The sequence below is a fragment of the Nilaparvata lugens genome, chromosome 5 (genome assembly GCF_014356525.2).
Source record: "Nilaparvata lugens isolate BPH chromosome 5, ASM1435652v1, whole genome shotgun sequence".
Classification (NCBI taxonomy): domain Eukaryota; kingdom Metazoa; phylum Arthropoda; class Insecta; order Hemiptera; family Delphacidae; genus Nilaparvata; species Nilaparvata lugens.
This window is the reverse complement of record NC_052508.1, coordinates 13,059,880-13,083,455: the sequence shown is the minus strand read 5'-3', so window position 1 is coordinate 13,083,455 and position 23,576 is coordinate 13,059,880. Positions and strand designations below refer to the sequence as shown.

General features: G+C 32.4%; 1 protein-coding gene across 2 annotated transcripts in view; it reads left to right on the top strand.

The window, feature by feature from the left end:
* The window catches only part of LOC111051711 (transmembrane protein 184B), a 71,430-nt gene that overhangs the window by 38,440 nt on the left and 9,414 nt on the right, over positions 1 to 23,576 (top strand). Inside the window, exons 3-9 of one of the 2 annotated variants that reach the window (XM_039427703.1) lie at positions 126 to 291; positions 3,619 to 3,709; positions 6,070 to 6,237; positions 10,510 to 10,679; positions 13,500 to 13,744; positions 15,267 to 15,351; positions 18,222 to 21,650. In XM_039427703.1, the coding sequence (XP_039283637.1) occupies positions 126 to 291; positions 3,619 to 3,709; positions 6,070 to 6,237; positions 10,510 to 10,679; positions 13,500 to 13,744; positions 15,267 to 15,351; positions 18,222 to 18,256 (960 nt within the window). In that variant the 3' untranslated portion in view covers positions 18,257 to 21,650. Of the gene's footprint in view, positions 1 to 125; positions 292 to 3,618; positions 3,710 to 6,069; positions 6,238 to 10,509; positions 10,680 to 13,499; positions 13,745 to 15,266; positions 15,352 to 18,221; positions 21,651 to 23,576 lie in introns of those variants that run through there. The other variant, XM_039427702.1, reaches the window with a different exon arrangement.

The window sequence follows — 23,576 nt, the reverse complement described above, 5'->3', positions numbered from 1 at the left end:
TATAATTATTTGTCATTCTTTTTTCCGACCGTATGTTGAATATAATCTAATTTTCTAGGAATTCAATCTTCTATGGTTAAAAAAATAGGCTTGAAGCTAATTTTCTGTCTTTTTTCATGTTTCAGATCTACAAACACCTGAGATGGTACACAAATCCTTCGGAGCAGAGGTGGATCATTCGAATTCTATTTATAGTTCCAATCTATGGCCTCCACTCGTGGGTCAGCCTTCTATTTTTCAATAGTGAAAACTATTATGTCTACTTCTTCACTGTCAGAGACTGTTATGAAGGTATGTATCCTTTTCCAACTATTTTATAGATAATTTTTTATACTCTTGTAACTCAATCAATCAAGAATATTCTTCATTCGACAATACAGTAAGTACAAAAATGATGAAGAATATAAAATACAAATAATTGAGTATTTAAATTAGGTTTCCACATTATAGATTACGGAATGAGCCTACATGGACACTGACCTGTGCGTAGACTCTTCTTGTATAGGGTCTTTCAGTGAAACGAAGGTTGCCATTTATTTTTTATTTTGTGATAATAGCGTTTTTTAATATAACATCATAGAGGAAAAAATAATACTAAAGAGGAAAGATCACTACTACATAGAGAAAAGAAATATACTACTATTCGTTAGTCTATTAGAACTATTCTAGTTTAGATATTCACTTGTCTCTGATAATATCTACTAAATGTCCTCCTTCGGAATCTATGCTATTCTCAATAGAATTTGAAGAATATTTACAGGTATTTCATCAAGTTCATACTGAACTCGTTCTTTTTGGGCTGGAATAGTACTTATCAAGAGTTCAGGATCGAACAGTATGGCCTGTCGTTCTTCTTTGAAGATAATTTTGGGTCCCCCAAGGCTCTGTTCTTGGTCCCTTCATGTTTTTAGTATCCATAAAAAATGATCTTCCAAAGTATGTTCCAATTAAATCAGTGCTATATGAAGATGATACCGCTCTGCTTAGCTCCAATATATCTCCTAATATTAATTCCATAATAATGAACTATATGAGAGAAAAAGCTGACATCTGATTCTCTGCAAACGGGTTGGTTGTCAATGAGAGCAAAACTGAAACTATAACGTTTAGCTCTACTGTGAAGTGTCAACAAAAGTCAGTCAAACTTCTGGGAATAAATCTTGATTTGAAACTTACTTGGAAAAGTCATACGGATGCACTTTGTACTCGATTATCTAGAGTTGTATTTTTTATCAAGGAAGTTGAAATCTTGTACTAGCATCAGTCTCACCCTAAACGCATATTTCGCACTGTTCCACTCTCACCATCAATAATGGTACATTGCTGTGGGGAAATTCTAGTGGCGCAAAAGAGGTGTTTCTGTGTCAAAAAAGAGCTAAGCGTGCTATATTTAATTTGGGCATGAGGGAGACCTGTAAGTCTTTTATTCTTAGACAATGGTATATTGACACTTCCATATATTTACATTATGGTTTGTTTAATATTTGTAAAGAAAAACTGTAATGTTTTCAATTTGAGGGGAAGCTTTCATGAGCATAACACTCGGTCAGGTAGTCAGATTGATCTGGGCCGTGCTAGGTTTACCAAAACACAAAAAATGTACCGCTATAGGAGTGAAAATTTTCAACAGGTTATCACTGGAAGTACGGAATTATGATCTTGGTAGTTTTAAGAGAGCAATAAAAGGATGGTTGAAGAATAAAGCATTTTATTCAATCGAGGAAATTCTAGTCTGTAACTGTTCTCCATAGCTAAAATATTCAAGTAGCCTATTGGTATTTTAATATTATAATATATATTGTGTACTTGTATACAAAGTATCAATTTTATGAAGTGACTTTTGTCAATGCAATTATTTTGTTTGTGACAATAAAACCTTCTTGATTCTGTTGCTTCATAAACAATATTGCAACACCACAAGAGTTGTTGAACGGTGTGATGCTTTGTTTCCAGGCAATGTCATTTCTTCAAAAAGGATAAATCCGATACAAAATAGAATTATTGCAATTGAAAATGTTGAATTTACAAGCTCAAAATGTATATACCTTTTACTTTCCTTGCCCTATTACCATAGGTAAGGAAAGTGTTGCTTTCCGAAAAAAATTAAGGTACCCCAATTTCTGAATTTCTATACGTTCCAAGGTCCCCTGAGTCCAAAAAAGTGGTTTCTGGGTATTGGTCTGTATGTGTGTGTGTGTGTGTGTATGAGTGTATGTGCGTCTGTGTACACGATATCTCATCTCCCGATTAACGGAATGACTTGAAATTTGGAACTTAAGGTCATTACTCTATAAGGATCCGACACGAACAATTTCGATCAAATGCAATTAGAGATGGCGGCTAAAATGGAGAAAATGTTCTCAAAAACTGGGGTTTTCGCGATTTTCTCGAAAACGGCTCCAACGATTTTGATTAAATTTATACCTAAAATAGTCATTGATAAGCTCTATCAACTGCCACAAGTCCCATATCTGTAAAAATTTCAGGAGCTCCGCCCCATCTATGCAAAGTTTGATTCTAGATTCCCAATTATCAGGCTTCAAATACAATTTGAACAATAAATTTTGAGTGGAAAAGATTGAACATGAAAATCTCTACAATTAATGTTCAGTGACATTTTCACCTAACATTGAAAATAAGCGCGAAATTCGATAAAATGTGATTATCCAATTGCAAACTGTTGGCAACTGTCGATTCTATTAAATCATCCACTATGAAGAGATAGCAGACCTCGTATGTCTCCAGCGTTATTGTCCTGTCATCAGCTGGCAGATCTTTGCTTATAAGTAGACTTGGGATGCGCGTGAACACTAGCGTCAGATGATCAATTTTCATAACGGCAAGGAAAGTTGTGTGAGTGCGCCACACCACATTTTTTGAGTTATAAGATCAAATAATGTCTATCCATGATGCTCCTCACAGATAAAATTTCACCTTTCTATGGTCACAAATGTTATCCATGATGCAATTTAATTATCGATAAAAGATGTCTCCGATCTAAATATCTTATTAGATACAATAATATAGAAGTTTCGCAATTGAAAATGTTGAAGTCACAAGATCAAAATACCTGCACCTTTTTGTGTTCTAAGAGCAAACGTTATCCTTGATAGTTTATTATCATTATACACTATCATAGAGTTACTCAAATTCTGAAAAAAAAGTTTTGTTTATGAGATTGTTTTATGCTTGGTATTCATATCTTCAAAGTACCTGCTTTTAAAACCGATTGGAATAATGTTGAAAAGCCTATTATACTTCCATTGTTGCATTGCTTATGGTAGTTAAGACACACATAACCTCTAGCTACATTTGGACTGTTGTATAAATTAGAATTGGAACCGTTTTGGGCGTAAGTTAGCCTGTGGTACTTTTCTGTAAGTTATATAATACAGAATGATTGAATAAATAAATGAATAAAAGTTCAGTTGATATTGTGCTACTAAAGTAGTGTAACATTACCCTGCCATGTAGTGAAGGTAATATATACATTTAGACTTGAAAAACGTTTAGTTATGAACTTAGAACCTATTTGAACTCGTATTCACTTCACTTCTATATTTCTTTTTTTATTTATTGTAGTATTGACATTAATTCTGTACTCTTTTTATTTTCCAGCTTTTGTGATCTACAACTTCTTAAGTTTGTGCTACGAGTACTTAGGAGGGGAAGGAAATATTATGAGTGAAATTCGTGGTAAACCAATAAGGTATGTTAATCTTCTCAATTTCAATTAGGTAACAGGAAAAGTTTGATCAACAGTCCAGTCGAGTAGACAATGATACAAATATGTTGATTCTTTATTATCTAGTTACTATTTAGATCCCACAAAGGAGCTGAATCTAGATGGAATTATCGGTATGAAATCAAAAATGGAGATTTGAATGAAAAAGACTAAGAAATCGTCAAAAACCACTGATTTATTGATACTTAGAAAGACCGGTTTCGGTTATTACACCATTGTCAATCTCTGATAAACATAATAACCGAAACCGGTCTTTCTAAGTATCAATAAATCTGTGGTTTTTGACAATTTCTTAGTCTTTTTCATTCAATATGAATAATTACCACAATATCAACTTTTCAACTACACAAAAAGGGAAAAATGGAGATCTCAGCTAAAGTCAAATTAACAGTCTTTTGTAGACAATTCTACAAATATTTTGATCCTTTATTATCAAGATACTGACACTCAGGAGTTGAATCTAAATCAAATGTAGGCCTAAGTCTCTTAGCATTTTTATCAGTTTCCTTGTTTGATAACCTCCAACCGTCTGCTTTCCTTACTGTTATCTGAATACTGAACGTATTATGTCAGCCTATGCACAGGTGAAAACAAATAATAATACGAAACATTTTAGTAATTTTTCCTTATTCATGCTGGCTGTTGAGTAGTCGTGTTGAGTATTATGTTGTATCTTGAATCTCCAATTATTTCATTGTAATTAGGCTATAATTACAAGGTGATATTTCTCATTTTCTTTAAGGTTCTAATTTCTCATAAGGCCGTGAAATACTTAGTTCTTGTAATAGTATAGTTCAAATTATAAAATTAACCAAAATCAACTATATTCACTTTTTTATTGGTTATTTAAGCTGGGTTTACACCAAAGTTATCAACAAAATGTTAATAACTTAATCCTATAGATTCTAATAGATTAAACATAATTTATCATACACATGATGAACATATGTGTTTGTCAAATTCCGTTCAATCTAATAGAATCTATAAGGATTAAGTTATTAACATTTTGTTAATAACGTTGGTGTAAACCCAGATCCAGTTATTCAATCTTGAAGAAATAAGGCCCTAATTTCTCATGTCCGTAAAGTACATCTGTTCTAATAGTATAGTTTAAATTATAAAATTAACCAAAATCAACTATATTCACTTTTTTATTGGTTATTTAGTTATTCAATCTTGAAGAAATAAGGCCCTAATTTCTCATTTCCGTAAAGTACGTCTGTTGTAATAGTATAGTTCAAATTATAAAAATAACCAAAATCAACTATATTCACTTTTTGATTTAATTTAATTTACTTTTAAATTTTTCAAGTTATATTGTAAATATGTATTATTCTATTTTCAGTTCCAAGTTATTTTTCATTTGAACTCTTTCCCCACACACAGACTTGTCTATGTGGGGAAAATTCACAAGTGTTTTATATTATTTATACATGTACTGCATTTGTAATGCAACTCAAACTCAGTTTTGTAATAAAACTCAATTTGATTGGTTCTATAGTTATTTAAACTTGAAGAAATAATTATTACCCCATTAACTCTATATCTATTCTAATTATTGAAAAATATTGTATCAAAATTTTCATCCTCTATTGAACTATTAGGATTAGACAATAATATAAGATCACTCCACTTGTATGGGCCATTTTCATTAAAATTAATAAAAACATGAAGTACCAATTTGAAAATGGCCAAAGTAGGCCGAAACTAGTTGTTTGAAATGTTTTGAAGTTTCAAAATGGTTTAAATACTTCATGTTTTTATATTGTTTTTATTAATAATATAAGAGTATATAATCACACAATACTAACAGTACATGTTTAGTCAAGTCTGGATACATTTTAAGGCACTGGATTCTCTATGCTGAAGATGGGGTCCAGTGCCATGAAACGTGTCCACACCTGACAAAATATCCAAGTGCTGTTTGTATAAGAGCTAAATATCCGTTTGTAAATTTTCAAGTGCTAAATATCCGTATAAGTGAAATTTGATTAAAAACAATATAAAAATCTTGAAGTACCCTTTATTTTTTAAAAACTTTGAAATAGTTCAACAACTAGTTTCGGTGATCACACCATCGTCAGGTTATAAAATTAAATAATCAATTATCCAACTAGTTGTTGAACTATTTTAAAGTTTTTAAAAAATAAAGGGTACTTCAAGATTTTTATAATGTTTTTAGCCCATGTGAATGAAGTGTTCTAAGTGAAATTTGATAAGAATTCAACTATTTTACCGATTTCATCATCAAAATTACATTCTTGAAATGCTCAATACTGTATATGTTATTGTTAAAATCTCAAACTCTCTTATTTCCGTTGCAGGTCTAATTGCATCTACGGATCATGCTGTCTTGTGGGCAAAACATACACAATAGGCTTCCTAAGGTTTTGCAAACAGGCCACTCTGCAGTTCTGCCTCGTTAAACCTCTGATGGCATTTGTCATCATTTTCCTGCAGTCATTTGGACATTATCATGATGGTGATTGGAGGTAAGTCATAAAAAATCGTATATATTTTCAATCCATTTTTTACAAGATCTTATTGAAGCTTGAGAGATTTGAATGAACTAAGTTTAAAGAAAAAAATAGTTCCATAAAGCCCAGGCCACACCAAACTCGCTCCCGCGGCGGTAGCGAAGTTAAAAAACTCGCTTTCCATGTTATTAAATTGAGCAGGCCACACCGAGCTCGCTCCCGCAGAGGGAGTACCTCGGCGGTAGTTTCACTTGGCCGTGCCAGGCGAACTTTTGAAACGTCTGCTGGTGGTACTACCGCCGAGGTAGCGAGCTCGGTCTAGCCTGCCTGCACAATTCAATAACATGGAAAGCGAGTTTTAAAAGTTCGCCTTCGGTAGCGCGCTGTGGTTGCCGGCCTTCCCCCACTACTAGAGAACCACACTCATCAAAACAAAAACAAAACCAAACTACCGCTAGCGGACGTTTTTTGGTGTGGCCTGAACTACCACCGCGGGAGCGAGCTCGCTACCTCTAGCAGACGTTGGTGTGTCCAGTGTTTAAAAGGAAAATGTCATAAAATTTCAAATTCATTCTCAATCCACGTTTTACAAAACCCAAGGAAATTTTAGAGTTTCAAATGAACTATATTTGAAGAAAAAGAGTAGTCTGAAAGAAAAAGGGATCTATAAGGATTAGAATGGTTTTCAGGGAATGTTAAAAAGTTGATTAACTCTAAACTATAAGGATTTGAATGGTTATTAGGGAATTCATGGTTAGATTTACAATATAGTGTCAGTAGAAATGATAGGATTGCACGGTTGCCAATCCTCCGTTTCCACTTTCTTCTATAATAGTAAATAGCTGTGATCCCGGAAAATGTGATACAATATAAATTGTTTATTCCTGTTAATAATGATCAATTATATTTTATTAAACAAGAAAATACGCTATTTCTTCTCATGATTTGATAATAATAAATTTTTGTACTTGAGATTGAATATTTATTCACGTAGTTCATTATATTTCTTGATAGCATACACACGATTTATCAACAGTAAGGAGGTACAAAAGGACAGAGCTATCTGTTTTGGTTGATGACAGACAAGGATAGCAAACCAATTTCAATCAGGTGCAGACTTCCTAACGTGAATCTCACTGAAGTTCTTAACTTTATCATAAATTATCAACTTCATCTTACCCTACTTTATCTGGAGGGTATAGATGACTCCAGTTAACACAAAATGTTGAACCACTAAATGGATATTAAATTAGCCTATATCATATTTATTGATTATTCAATAATCAATTCCATATTTGTGAATTGAAAACAATTGAAACTTATTACCACTTCTTCACATTTACAGATGGAAATTACTGACATTATTCACAAATTATTTTTGAATAGTAGCGCTCATCGAATTTCCATCTAGCTGTTTACCCTGTTGTCAATATTTGCAGTAACAGAAGTCTTCGGGGTGAATTACAGCATTTAATTTTGATTTTCGTTTAATTATAATGTTTAATAATAATAATCTTCACATATAAATAATTACACTTTACATTCAACTATTGATTTTCTATTTGAAAAAAAAATGAGTAAATTAGTAATAATTTCATGAAATATCATTATCTTGATTATCATCTAGTGACTTGAAGATATAATCATGTGAATAAAGTAAGTTGTAATATTGTGAATTCTACACTGAGCAATGCTGATTTTTTTCAATATTTTATTATTCCATTGTCAATTAATAGTTTAAACGTGAGAAATAGCTCTTATTCCCATTCACGTTACCTGAATAAATAAGATTGTTTGTTAGACCCATTTTCATACTTTAAATCTTGTAAGAACATCTTCATTATTTGAATGTGTTTCAAAGCTTTAGATGCCGTTCTCTGTATGATGTCTCCAACTAAAACTGAAATGTTCTTACAATTCGATACCAACTAAAACTGAAATGCTATTACTACTCGATACCATTCTTTGTGAGTTGCTTCTAAAACTCTGAAATGTTATTAGAGTAATTATAGGGTTCTCAGATCGTTTACTGTAGGATTCCCAGACTATTATATTATTGTGGTCTTTGTGAAGAAGAATTGTTTCGTCAGTTTGTGACCTTCAAAATTCGTGTTTAGCAAATTATCAACTCAACCAGAATAGTCTTTCAGTTACAAGGATCAATTCACTATACAGTCTCACCTTTCACTACAGCTGCATTTATGTAGTAACAGCTCTCTATGAAGACTGGTGCAAATAGAGGCGTTGTAAAAAATTATGAATTAATGAACTTGGAATTATTGTGTTTCAGAGAAACGGGAAATTTTGAAAGTTGAATAATTTCAAGAAAAACAAATCTTTAATTACATTTTTACACATCATTCAACAGTAAACGGGAGATTTTGAAAGTTAAATAATTTTAATAAAACCAAATATTTAAATAAACTTTTTCATATCAGTCAATATAATATATATATGCCATTTTAGAATAAATAATACCGTGACAATTATTTTTTGAAGATGACATCTTGAAGGTGTGTTCCTTTTTTATGCAAACGTTCCTGTAGTTTCTTCATCGCATTGTCCATGGTTTGACGTACGCTAACATTACAATTGGAATTTGAAATCGCAACAACCGCAGAATTGAAAGCCAAGATTCGAGAAGAGATTTAAAATTCCAGTTGTAATGTTACCGTACGTCAAACCATGGACAATGTGATGCAGAGACTACAGGAATGTTTGCATAGAAAAGGAACACACATGCAAGATGTCATCTTCAAAAAATAAATGTCAAGGTATTATTTATTCTAAAATGGCATTATATATACTATTGAATTATATGAAAAACTTTATTTAAATATTTGGTTTTATTGAAATTATTTAACTTTCAAAATTTCCCGTTTCTCTGAAACACTCTGTATTTTGAAACAACTTCTTGAAAGTTCAAGAGGAAAAATCACTAGCACCTCTCATATTATTTTATTTCAGACTCTTCGACTAGTCTCGGGTATTTTTAGTTTCAATTTATTTATCCATTTTGGCTTAAATTTGGCTAATCATTAAATTATATGACAAACTTTATTTAAAGATTTGGTTTTATTGAAATTATTTAACTTTCAAAATCTCCCGTTTTCTGCTGAAACACCCTGTATTTTACAGGTCTATTGTATCATAGATTATCCATCATAAATTTAACTAGTGTCTAGTGGAAGATTATATTTGATGATAATTTAAAGAATATAAATTTAATGAGTAGGTACATTGAATGCTCTCACAAAATGGTCAATTTTATGCTCTACTAAGGGCAAATGCTACATGACGTATAACAGTGATACTATATACAGTGGTATATATTATAACAGTGATACTGTATTTTATTTTCCACATTTCAACTTGAAAATGACCTAAGTTAGGGTCGAAACTAGTTGTTGTAATATTTTAAATGATACAGGATACTTCGAGTTTCCATATTGATTCTATTAATTTGTAAAAGTAGCCCATTCAAGTGAAGTGTTTTTTATAACAGTGGATTGTGCGATTAATTTTCTATATTAACATTCTAAATTCAAAATCTTTTAGAATCAAAATCTATGTGTTTAACCTTTTTTGTACTAATATGCAATCAAAATTCGGGAATGGAATAGTAAGGGCTATAAGCCTGTTTTTCTCGTTTCCAATCATTTTATGATTAAGTTGTTGTGTCATTGTTGTTAAATAACGCTAATCTACGATTACATAAAGCTATTTTCTCATGTATATGATAATATGTTACATTTCGGTTTTAAATCAACAGCTTATCTCATTTTATACCGAGATGGTGCATACGAACACTAGACTACTGGTATTATTATTATTCTTTAAAATGTATGAATTCAGGGCTACTTTCTTGTATTTATAAAACAGAATCATAGTACCGTTTCAAATTAATAAAATATTAAAAAACAAGAATACAAATTGTAACGTAACTACTAGTTTCGGTGATCACACCATCGTCAGGTAAAATTCAGGTAGATTTTATAACCTGACGATGGTGTGATTACCGAAACTACTAGTTACGTTACAATTTGTATTTTTGTTTTTTAATATTTTATTAATTTGAAACGGTACTATAATTCTATTTTTTAAATATTATTTATTCATAATATATAGAGCAAAAAAAAACTAGTTACACAAATTTTATAATAATGTGTTTTGTCGGGTTTCTAGTACAGCAGAACAGCTTTGAAATTACCTTTGGTAAATGAATTATTTAAATAATTGGCTTGTAATTTATAATTTTTTATATTGTTTCTTCAATTTAATTTGCAGGGTGGATGGTGGCTACCTTTATGTGACGATAATCTACAACATCTCGGTGAGTTTGGCTCTGTACGGATTGTACCTGTTCTATTTCGCCACAAGAGATCTGCTTACGCCATTCCAGCCAGTCTTGAAGTTCTGCACAATTAAGGCTGTCATTTTCTTGTCTTTCTGGCAAGGTAAGTGTTTACTAGTTTTTGTAAATATTTTTTTGTCATAGTCATTCAATCTCAGCTTTTTTCCATGCATGAAATCAAGCCGGTAAACAGCTGTTTGCAGAACAAATAAACATAATATGATTCTCATTACAGCATACTCTACTGTCATGAAACAATATGTTTTCTTTACAGTCGAGTATGTTTCCTAGTTCCGAAATAGGAACAGCAAAACTGTTACAAAAAAACTACCTTCAGCGCTCCAGGTGGAAGCTTTGTCAACTTCCACAAAATTCCTGATTCGGAATTTGTAAACTAGGTTATGTTTATAGAATGCATGTAGTAACTCCAGCACAAGCAGGTAATGTTTTTATTTCTTCTTTAGATTATTATGACAAAAAAATAGTATACGTTACTTGGACGTGAATGTCTTTTGCAGTGCAAACATCATTCTCGCCTACAAAAGGCCCCTTCCCATCCTTGTTACGTAAGATACTATAACACACAAATAGTTTATCCTGGCCTAGTATCTAGATTTAATATACTAGTATACTGCCAAAAAGTCTACACGTTATAGAGTCAACTACGGCTACGCGACACCCAAAGCGGTCCATCGAGTGGAACTGCAAACATCTTTCAATTTAGTCCAGTTACTAGACCGAAGTCTGCCAGTGGAGATCAGTAATACTATGGATGTGTGCAGTGTTAATATTTCTTCAAAAGTACTTTCCTTTCATTATTATTAACCATTTTATATTTTATTTATCTTATTCTTTTTTACATTGAATCACAGATCTATTTTATTTTGTTTTAATATTATATTATTTGTAAGCTGTATATATTATCTACACATAGGATTCTGTTTATTTACTACTTTATTATTGAATGTTTTATCATTAAATACTTTTGTGCTTTCGAATGCAATTTTAATGTAATTTATTTCTGTTGAAGAAAGCATTTATTTATTTATTTTATTTAGTGTGTTGTATGTAGGCGTACGGAGGATAGTTGACTCTGGACTGGGGATTATCAGAAGGCCTGCTTCAGTCGGCTTAATGGCACCAAGTTGAAACTCCATCTGTAGTTGCAGTTCGGTGTAGCTGAGTTTGTATCAGCCTGCAACGAAAACTTTATGACAGAAACCTGACAAACTGAAGGGCTCAACTTCCCATATTTGTTCTAGTATCTCAAGAAAATATGTATTTGATAACCTGATAACTTATACTCCTTATCTGAAAGTGGAACAGTTGTGTGCTATATCTTTTGTTTCCCCCAATTATTTCTATGAATTGTGTATCACTAAATGAATGGAAGATCGTCTTTGTAGCTTATCGTTATGTGTCACTTAATTGTTTTTGTAACTTTTTTTTAGCTATTAAATTTTTTTTAGCTGTTAATCCTGTTACTTTACTTTTACTTTTTCGTGTCCGGACATTCTCAAAGTTTTCCAGCCTAGAAGTGGGCTAGGTCTTCTGCAGGTACATTCCCCCTCCAGAGGTCGTCAGCTGTGCATTGAACAGGGCACAGTGGGCACTGTGTGAGGTGGTCGATGTCCTGTGCCTCTCCACAGTCGCAGTAGATGTCATCGTCTGCTATGTAGCCCCACCTAGCTAGGTTGGTCTTTACAGGGGCCACTCCAGTTCGTATCCTATTCAGCCCCTCCAGGATCTCCATGGCAGGCTGGTTCCAGTGGTATCAGGTTCCCAGAGTGGGTAGCAGTCTGGAGGTTCTGGCTGTGTGAATCTCATGAAATTTCTGGACTTGAGTCGGCTGCGCGATGGCTCCAGCTGACCGTACATCATGTGTCTCTCATCGAAAGTCTGTTTGAACATCTCCAAGTATTCGTGGTATACTCTCCAAGTATACTCTTCTGAACTTGGGAGTGTTAATCTTGTTGTCAATATTTGCAGTAGCAGAAATCTTCAAGGTGATTTGCAGCGTTTAATTGGGATTTTCGATTAATAATTATTCATTAATTAGAATTTTAATAAATGCGATTACCATCTGATAAATATCACTACAGGCCTATCTCACCAAAAACAGTATCAGAAGTAAAAAATATAATTTTATTTGTATAGTGGTGCATCGTATTTTCCACCACTGAGAATGAAAAAGTTGTGCTGTTTTCTCAATTATTTATATTAATTTAGTATCATCATTGAGAAAAGATAGCATAGGAAAATTATGCTATATTTATTTTCATTTTCATTTTTCATTTATTTATCGTCACATTACATCAATTTTTGAGTAACACTCATTTGACTGGTGACATGTCAATACTAGAACAAAATTATATTTAAAAGACTTAGTTCTAACTTCTTGAAAGTAAAATAAATAAATACACTCTATGATGTATCTCATCAAATCCACATGGAAATGAAAGTCACAAAAAGTTAAGTTACAACTCTACAGCCCCTTTTCACAAATTAAAATTCGGCAGCAGAGTATAGTTTACTCTATAGTATCACTAAATGAAAGGAGTTTCAATTTTTGTCTTCATTTCAGAAAGGAGTTTCGACTTCGGTTGCTAATCATTATTTGTCACTTGATTGTTGTTGGCCTTGTCTAATGAGACCCTCTTTATCTGAGAATGGAATAGTTTTGTGCCATGTCTGTTGTTTTCCAATTATTTCTATGAATTGTGTATCAGTAAGGGCCGTTTACACAGTCAAAGCTTAAACTCGATCTAATCAGCTGGTGGCTTAAACTCAAAATGAAACACATTATAACAAACTAGACTTGATACGGATTCAATGAAATTTAGTTTGAACTGTCACTGTGCAAACGTCCCTAAATAAATAAAGTTTCGACATTGCCAGCTTATCATTTGTTGTCTGACCGCAGGGGTTCTACTAGCCATGCTGGAGCACGCGAAGATCATCGACCCGATAGTGGACGCGAGCGGTCGCGCGGTCAGCACCGCGGGTACAGTGTCTGCCGGCTACCAGAACTTCCTCATCTGTCTGGAGATGCTGTTCGCCGCCCTGGCGTTGAGAGCCGCCTTTCCTTACCGCGTCTACGCCTCGGGGTGCATCACCGACGCGTCCGGCCGCAGTGTCACCATGCAGAGCATATCTAGCAGTCTCAAGGTGGGCACTAGTCATAAACAGACCTTATCTAGCGGTACTATAGTCAGTTTACAACTATTTCCGACTTTGAAGGATATGCGGAGCAGAGAAAAGTAATTAAAGTGGCGGTGATGTTGTTGTGTTAGAGCGGAAGGTGTTCTGTAGCCTTTGATGATTGTTCAACACCTAATGATACGCATACATCGTTTCCTCTCTGAAAGCACTGCATCGACTGAGCCTGTTTTGCAAACTTGGCAACAACGTTTGTCTCTGTGACTCTATTTATCACTTTAATTTGCTGAACTGGTTTCCATCTCTCTTCATCTTTATCTCTGCATATCCCTCCAAGTCGGAAACTATTCAACTATACTGTAGTTATATCTAGCAGTATATATAGCAGTCTCAAGGTATTTGGGCCAGCTATTTAGTCATAAACAGAGTATATATAGCAGTCTCAAGGTATTTGGGCCAGCTATTTAGTCATAAACAAAGTATATATAGCAGTCTTGAGGTATTTGGGCCAGCTATTTAGTCATAAACAGAGTATATATAGCAGTCTTGAGGTATTTGGGCCAGTTATTTAGTCATAAACAGAGTATATATAGCAGTCTCAAGGTATTTGGGCCAGCTATTTAGTCATAAACAGAGTATATATATAGTAGTCTTGAGGTATTTGGGCCAGCTATTTAGTCATAAACAGAGTATATATAGCATTCTTGAGGTATTTGGGCCAGCTTTTTAGTCATAAACAGAGTATATATAGCAGTCTTGAGGTATTTGGGCCAGTTATTTAGTCATACCATAGAGAAAATATGGCATAAGAAGATATCCATGGTATAGGTTGTTTATGTTCCAAATTTCAAGCAGATATTTTGCTAACGCAAGCCGATTACTGTTGATTACTGTTTCATTATTACTGTTTAGGCCGGGTGAGAGTGTAAGAACGGCACAGTATGAAAGACTTCCAGTGTCACATACCTTCACGGATAAAACTACTATGACTATCGGCTTGGGTTGACAGTGAAAATTGGAACATAAACGCCCTATTTCATGGGATATCTTGTGCTGTAGTTTCTCTATGGTCATAGCTACTCCAGTGATTAGTTGCTGAAAAAAGTTGGCGAGGAATGGAACACAAGCGTTTCTTATCTACCTGGCACACTTGAAACGGAAATCGTTCTTTTTTGTGGGGTGACGATTTAATTGATTAAAATTTACTATAATTCTTATAAGATTCTTAAAAATATCTGCTTCTAAACCTCTCCATGATTAGCAAACATCCTCCTTCATGATCTGAATCCTCCTTCTCCTCCTCCTACTCCCTCTGATCTGAATCCTATTGAAATAAAAAACTACCGATATGATCTTTATTGGAAAATAACTCTGAATTCTATTTCCCCAAGTTCAACTACAATAGCCTATAGGATCTTTAAAGACATGGAATGTCACAAAATTAGCTGGAGAATTTCTAGAAAAGTTATCATTCTATATTCTGGCACGACAATAATTTTCAATATTCATTTAATCGGATCTTCTGTTTCAGGAAACTATGAATCCCAAGGACATAATGACTGATGCTATCCACAATTTCCATCCTCAGTACCAGCAGTATACTCAATACAGCTCAGGTAAGCTCAACAGTTCATTCCATACTAGGCCTATTGCATATTAGAAACCTAGCTTAGATAAGTTTCAATCCCTCTGTATGACTATAGTTATCCTTTGGTCTGTTATTAGCTTGGCATGCTAACTCGTGAGAATGCTCTCTAGGTCTCCCCTAATCTAGAAATTAGTTTGGTTTTTCATAATTATTTTCGTTTTTGGCCTTTTTTCATACATCCTCAGCATACAGTAATTAAATTTCAAAAATGATAATCTATCATGCATCTCAAGTTAATCTATCATGTATCCTATTGTATGAGAATATGTCACAGCTGGAGTGAACACCTATATTTATATTTTTGTTGATGGGCACGTTAAACTGTCGTTCCCGGTTGAAGTATGACAGTCGTAAGACTCATAGACGGCTTAAATGATATATTCAGGCGAGGTGAAACTTACGTCAGGAACTCCTCACCAATAAAAGCCATACGAACATTATTATTAGGCCTATATATAGTTTTGTTATAGTTATTGGTTCACTGATACACATAGAAACTGAGAAAAATATAAGAATATTGTCACATTCATGTGGAACTGGCAGGTATAACCAGCGGTCCGCTAGGGTCTGTGAAAAAAAACAAATAGATTGATTGAATATATTTTTCAAAGTTCCATGCTGAAAATTAAATTGGTCAAAATCACTTGGCAACCGTGAAAAAACAATTTAAAAACTTGAATAATTTATCTACTATTCTATCAAAATTACATGGATAAGTATTCAAATATTTGTATTGAAGTTTATGTCAATACGAGTTTATTTAAATATTCATGATTTTCTGAAATTTTCGGGAAAGATTCATTCAATAAACCAGTGTGTTCTTAATGTGCTCATTTGTGGCTGGAAAATACTGTAAGATAGCTTAAGATGCTGTATGTTCCATCAAAATATGCTACATTTTAATCCATATCAACTCCAAATACTTGAAAATTATACAGATTGAAACTGGTTTTAATTCATATGAAGAAGTCAACATCATAACTACAAATTCGTAACTAGGGCTTGGTTGCTTGAATATTATTTCCAAAATACTCCTCGTTTTTATTCTCAGAGATGGTTTGATTTCAGTAAGTTAAATGAGATAGCATTTTTGAAAATATTAGCTGATCTATTGTTGCTAATATTAATAGATTAAAATAACAAGGTAAATATTCAAGTTCCCCCATCACATTAACTGTTTATTGAAAAATATGAAAGAATAGATAATTTCATTGAAATTTGTCATTCTAATTTATACACTTCAGCTGATGGTCAGTAAAATTATTTACTTATTTTGATATGTATTGATCATATTAATTTTCTCTGCAAATTTATTTCCTCGTGATCTCATCTCAAGTGAGCTCGACTGGAAAATGACCACAAATAAAATAATCTTCAAAATATTGAATAGTTTGTGTGATTTCAGATAATTATTACACTTCTTCTCTTAATAAGTAAATATCGGGGCACTGAGCTTCGCTCGTTATCCTATACTATTAAACGAGCAATTTCTGTTTGTATGTTTTGATGTTTGAATGTTTATATGTTTAGATGTTTATATGTTTGGATGTTTAGATGTTTATATGTTTGTATTTCACCGGATCTCGAAAACGGCTCTAACGATTCTCACGAAATTTGGAACATAGTAGGTTTATGATATAAAAATTCGATTGCATTAGGTCTCATCCCTAGGAAAACTCGCTGAACGACATTAAAAAGATAATTCATCCTTGGAAAAACAGCTGAGATGTTCGTCGTCTGTGGATAATGGAAGTGAGTGAGCTAGTGCGTCTGTGGAAAATCAAAATATCTCATCGCCGAAATTCATTAGCTGACATATAGTCAGCTGTAAAATATAAACACGACCTATAATATGAAGAAACCTTAAGGGTTTGAGAGGTAAAATTATTCATAGTTAATGAAAAATAATAATCATATTCAAAATAAAAACATATTTTCTCGATGTTTTCAAATTCATCATAATTTTCAAGTTGATAGTTATTTTACAGTTTTAAGTGATTAGTGAGTGTTATTTTGTTATTCAATTTGGTTTGTAAAAAATCTAAATTAGAACTTTTCTGTTTCCAAATGTTTGAACTGAAAATTAGACCTGAATTCAAGTGTATGGAACATAACCTACTTTTTGGACTATTTATAGTGTATAAATAGAAATTCGGGGAAGAAACAGTTTTGGGCTGTGCCTGTTAGTCCTTCCCCAATCATTTTAAAGAATTGTGTTCTGTTTATCCATAAATAAATAACGAGCGAAGCTCAGTGCCCCGATATTTTTTTTATTGATAAACAGAACACAATTCTCTAGAATTATCGTTTTTATACTTCACAGCTGGCTATACGATCGTCATCTTATGAATTTCGGGGATGCGATTTTTTGATTTTCCACATACTCTCTCGCTCACTCACTTTTTTACCATCCACAGCTGTTTCAGCCAAGATTGAATTATCATTTCAATGTCGTTCAGCGAGTTTTCCCAAGGATGAGACCTAGTGCAATCGAATTTTTATATCATAAACCTACTATATTCCAAATTTAGTGAAAATCGTTAGAGCCGTTTTCGAGATCCGTTGAACATAAATAGCCAGATATAAATATACTGAAGTTGCTCGCTTAATATAATAGGATACTAGACGATATTTTCAAATTATTAATTATTTTGTAGTGATTTCAAATATTTATTGCAGTTTCCCTCTGAATAAACATCTAAAATTATTATGTCATAACTTCCACTATCATCAAACCACCCTTCATTGTTTCCTTAGTTTCATTGTTTGCCCTCACGGCTGTAAACATTTGCTTGCATGTCTTATCATCGTTTGTTTTCTTTTATCTTTGTTTTACAGAAGTGGGTTCTAGTCAGCCATACAACAAGCTGTAGTAACTGACATCGTACGAATGAAGATGCTGATAAAGTGTTTATTAAGACCAGCATGACAGTTGTTTGAGTTCTGTGTTGTTGGAAATTAACTTTGCATAGAAATTTGCGCCTTCGGAATTCTCATCCATTCATCTAGCTGCAAGCTTTGCGCAATTTTTGAGCCAATTTGTGTCATCTTTGAGCCTACTTTGCGTCGAATTTGCGTCAAATTTGAGCCTACTTATCGCCAACTTTGAGCCTATTTTTCGTCAACTTTGCGCTAATAGCCTTATCCTTTGGTTGTGCCTTGCATGACTGTGTGTTTGTACTTGTCCCAAATTAACCGTGGGGAGATTCACTTCGAACTGTAAGAATTGCTTGAATGGGAAGCATTGACAGTATTTAGAGTGAGTCTCACTAGAGGGTTTGCTCGATATTTTTTGACCAAAAGTGAAGTGCATCGAAAATAGTCGTCGTTTGACTGTGATTGCAATAGTCTTGTTTTTATTAAGTGGACTGTGCGAGATGTTAAGCTAAATAAGCTGTTTCCCGCCATTTCAATTACATCAGAATCTTGTTGTTAGTTTCAAAGTATTAAATATTCTCGAAGCTTGTCAAGTATTGACAAGGTTTGAGTATCCTACTCCCATTCTAATCTTGTTCCTAATTTTTCAAAGTTACAGACATTAATTGCATTCGAGTTTTTAAATGTGATGAGAAGTGAGATTGAAAATTTCACATCATTAAATGAACATCTATTGTTTCATTTTCAAATAAAATATGACTTAAAATATTGTTGATATATATTTTTTTAAATTGTTACTTTCATTTTGATCTTAAACAATTCTTTGATATTTCTGAGCAATATATTTGGGAGAATATTGTTTCTATATTCCGAACAGCGAACAAAGATTTATTTGACATTCAAACAACTGAACAAATCCATTTCACTTGAATTTTTTCTCCTATCCACTAGATTCTGATGTGATACTTATCAAGTAATTCGAGACAAATCTGATTAACAGGATCTGTCAATGAATTTTCAATATTTATTTCCCAACCCAATGAAGTATTCATAGCTTTAATTTTCTTAAAGCAATATATGTTTATGAATAGCCTATACAAAAATAACATGGAAAATGAGCATATGAAAAATAAAATACCTTACCGATTTCATATACATTGGATGTTTATTTCTAAACAACCAAATGAAGTATTCAATAACTTTCACATTTTCTTTGAAACAATATATGTTAATGAAAGTTAATATACATACAAAATGAACATATGAAAAATAATAATATCTTTTCCATAAACATTGGATTTTGTATAAGTTTGTATTAAATTGAAAATTAAACCATTGTCATAAAATAAATTTGAAATAAAATTAAACCATAGCACTACGTCAATTAATTTAAATTAACTGCTAAATTAAACCATCGTAATAAAATAAATTGAACCGTTGGATTAAAATTAAGCCTTATGATTATGTGAATTAATTATAGGGAGTCCGATCTCACTAGGCATCAAACCTGCATCATGGTTGAAATCAATCTGGAAACAAACCAATTACAATATACTGAACATTCGCATAAAATGCGAAATAAATACATTGTAATATAATAAAAATATAAAATAGATTGATAGTAATACTTGAATAATTTTGGGAAAATAATTTGTCCCAACTTGTGAAACCAGTCTTGAAACCTTATTGACAGATCCTGTATTCAATTCAATCATGTACTTAGTGTCTGCATTTTTTGCTAATCTTGGTGTTAAAGTATTGTGTATGTATATATTTAAGTTAAGTTTAATAGATACGTAATTATACTCAACTAAGTTTCGATAATATTGGCATGGTACTAGATGATCATAAAAATGTATGTTTGTTTGCACTCAAGGTATATAGATTTAATTAACCTTGGGTTGCTTAAATCTTGATTAACTATTTTAAATAAACTGATCCCTTAATCGATTCGAGATCATCACTGATGGACATGCTATGAAAGGAGGAAGGGCGGTTATACTAGCATAGTGCTGATACCAGGCCAAAATTGATATTGCTTTTTGCAACTCGGGAATTATAGTTTTCAACTTGAAAGTAGCTCACTCTTCCAACTCTGAAATAGTTTAGAAATGGGAAGTTCGGATCACTTTACTGATCCGGGTCAATCGGTCTCGTTCACTGTCGCGACCCGTTCAATTGAACCGGTCTGTCGACTGTCAGCTTTCCTATAAATAAGAGCAAAAAAAAAAACACAGTTGATGAGTTGATGGGTGAAAGCGATTCTTCTCAGCTCTCAACCAGTGAGTATTCTTCTCAATTCAAACCAGTGTTTTGAATTAGTGTGATCCGGATCACTCGTTCACGTGACTGTTCCGTTCAATTCGAACGGGTCATGACCGAACGACACATCTCTAAAGTAGTTACAACTTGCACAATAATATATTCACTAGATCATTCTAAATATATTCTATAAATTCTATGCTTTTTAACGGTTTTGCAAACAAAGGACAACTTAGTACTATGCCGCTTGTGTTCTTTATTAAACTATTAAAGTGCAATAACTATTATAGGTTTAGTTTTTTGACTTGTGAAACTTCCTCTTATAGATTATCTTAAAAAAGAACAAACTATTCTATTGTCAATGAAAACATGATTCTCTCTGTTATAAACCAGTACTTTTTCCTCTTTATCACATAGCTGCTATACACTTGTATTTTCAAATTCCTACTCAAATAAAGATTTTCTTCACATTTCATATTTTACTCGATATTTCTCTCTTAGAATAGCGTGTCTGTTCACAATTTTTTTATTTCTAAAGTTGATTCAAATTAATATGGCTTTATTAATTCGTTAATGATTATTACCTTTCTTTACATTTTTCATTCTTCTTTCTCTATCAGGTCCTCCGTTCTAATATTAAATAATCCATAATATTAAGGCCATAATAATTAATACTTGGAGTTCCGTACATTAAATCAAGAAAAACTAATTGAACTAACACGCCTGATTCAAATGTTTTCAACTCTTAGTGCCGGTTGCACAAAAGCTGGTTAAATTTTAATCGTGATTAATTTCACGAGAACCAATCAGAGAAGGCGTTTTTGAAAAGACCGTCTTGAAATTGATCACGATTAAAACTTAACCGGCTTTTGTGCAACCGAGCCTTATATCCATAAACTCTGTTGATGCATACTAGCAACTAATCAGTTGATTTTTTATTTTCTATATTGTATCAATAATTTTAAATGTTAATGTGTACTTATTTTTTTGGTAATGTAAACGTTAAGTATGTAAGTATTATGTTGTGAAATATTTTTAAGCACAAATTCAATATCTTAGCTTTTGAAATAATGTCAAGTATTCATTTATTGAAAGTTTTTATTGGATAATAAATAATCTCTGATGCAAGCTGTTGTGTTTCATTTGTATCTACTGAAATTTATAATATTATAATACACATAAATGATTAAGTATATTAAATTAGTAAAAATATCAATTCTGATTCAGAAAACGAGAACAAAATGAGAGCTCTTCTTGTAATATTATTTTAAAATGCAAACATGCATATTACATAGAATGGATAATCAAAGTCAACACAATACACAATATTGTACAGTTAAAATGGTCCGAGAAGTTGAATTCAAGATAATCAAAGTCAACACAATAGTTGAATTCAATGGATAATCAAAGTCAACACAATACACAATATTGTACAGTTAAAATGGTCCAAGAAGTTGAATTCAAGAATGAAATAGCAAGCTTCCCGGTACGGTTTGGTATTTTTACTCATTTTGAAAAGTATTTTATAATACTCATGTATTCAGTTATTATATATTTGTGGGTACAATCTCAAATCATATAAATATGATTGGGAAGAAACAACAGGCTTGGCCCAAAACTATTCCATTCCCAAATTTTGATAATGAAATGTTCAAAAAATAGGTTATGATTCTACTGTAAGAAGCTTAAGTTCGATTTTTGTCCAAAAAAATGTATGCTAGAAATTTTGAATTAAGAAGAATTAAGACACCAAATTACAAAATATTACACTTAATTATAACTGCACATTAAATATATGCACATTATGAAAGCAATATCAGTAAAAAATTATGAATAGTATTGTCCAGTTATGATAATTTCCAAATGAATGTCTATAAATATTTTTTCAATAATATTTTATATAAATTCATTCATTGTGATATTGAAGGGTAAAATATCTTTTTGACTGAATAAATGTAGTAAATCTTCTCTATTAGACCATCAATTACTATTGTATTTACTACTGATGATAATACATCTTACCAAATACTGATTCATTTGGCATTTTTATCAAATTCTTCAATACTTTTTGACCACTTATTAATTTGTAGCCTATAACTTGTCAAACGATATTTAGTATAGTGCAATGATCCAAATTTTGACAATCTTGAAATAAGTACGTAGTAAGTAGTTACTGTTTTTTGTATAGGGCTACTTTTAATATAGAAATAAAAATAAAAATCTCAGTACCCTTTTTTGAATTATTTTATAACAAAATGTTTCAACATTGATGCCATTTTCAAGTGATATAAAGTAAATAAATAAATACTGCTTACTATCACTTTACTTCATATAGGTGCGTACAGATATACGCGCCGCGAACATGAGCAATCCACTTTTAATCAGCTGACTATATCTGCATTTTTACAGAAATGGTATAAGATATAGATATAAAAAGCTTGGCATCAGCTGATTAAAAGTGAATTGCTCATGTTCGTGGCGCGTAAATCTGTACGCACCTTATCACTTGAAAATGGCATCAATGTTGAAGCATGTTGTGATAAAATAATTCAAAAAAGGGTACTGAGATTTTTATTTTTATTTTTGTAGTAAGTATTGAATGGAATTTACTGAAAAAATGTTCGCCCTGCCTGTATTCTACCTACTTATTGCCTACATTCCATTTACTCCAAAATAATTGTTACAGTAGGCCTATATAATTTGAGACTTTTGCTTGACTATTTGAGTATATCAGTTAAAAATATCGCAAATCGCACTCAAAATTGATTTATTACATCTATTTCTTGATAGATTTTTTTTAAATTTGTATTTATCGTTTCTCAATTCTCATTACTTTTATGGCCTGGCTCTTTAAGACCTAGAGAGCATTCCATTATGTTATTATTTTCATTTTTGATTCCACCCCACACAGAAATACATACACAAATATTTCACTGGCTGCTTTGCTACATGAGACTACTGTCACAAAACTGAAAGGTGGAATTCAAAGATGACCGGTAAGTCTTTTTATCAGTCACCTTCAAAAATGTTATTGTAGATCTATATCAATAGTAG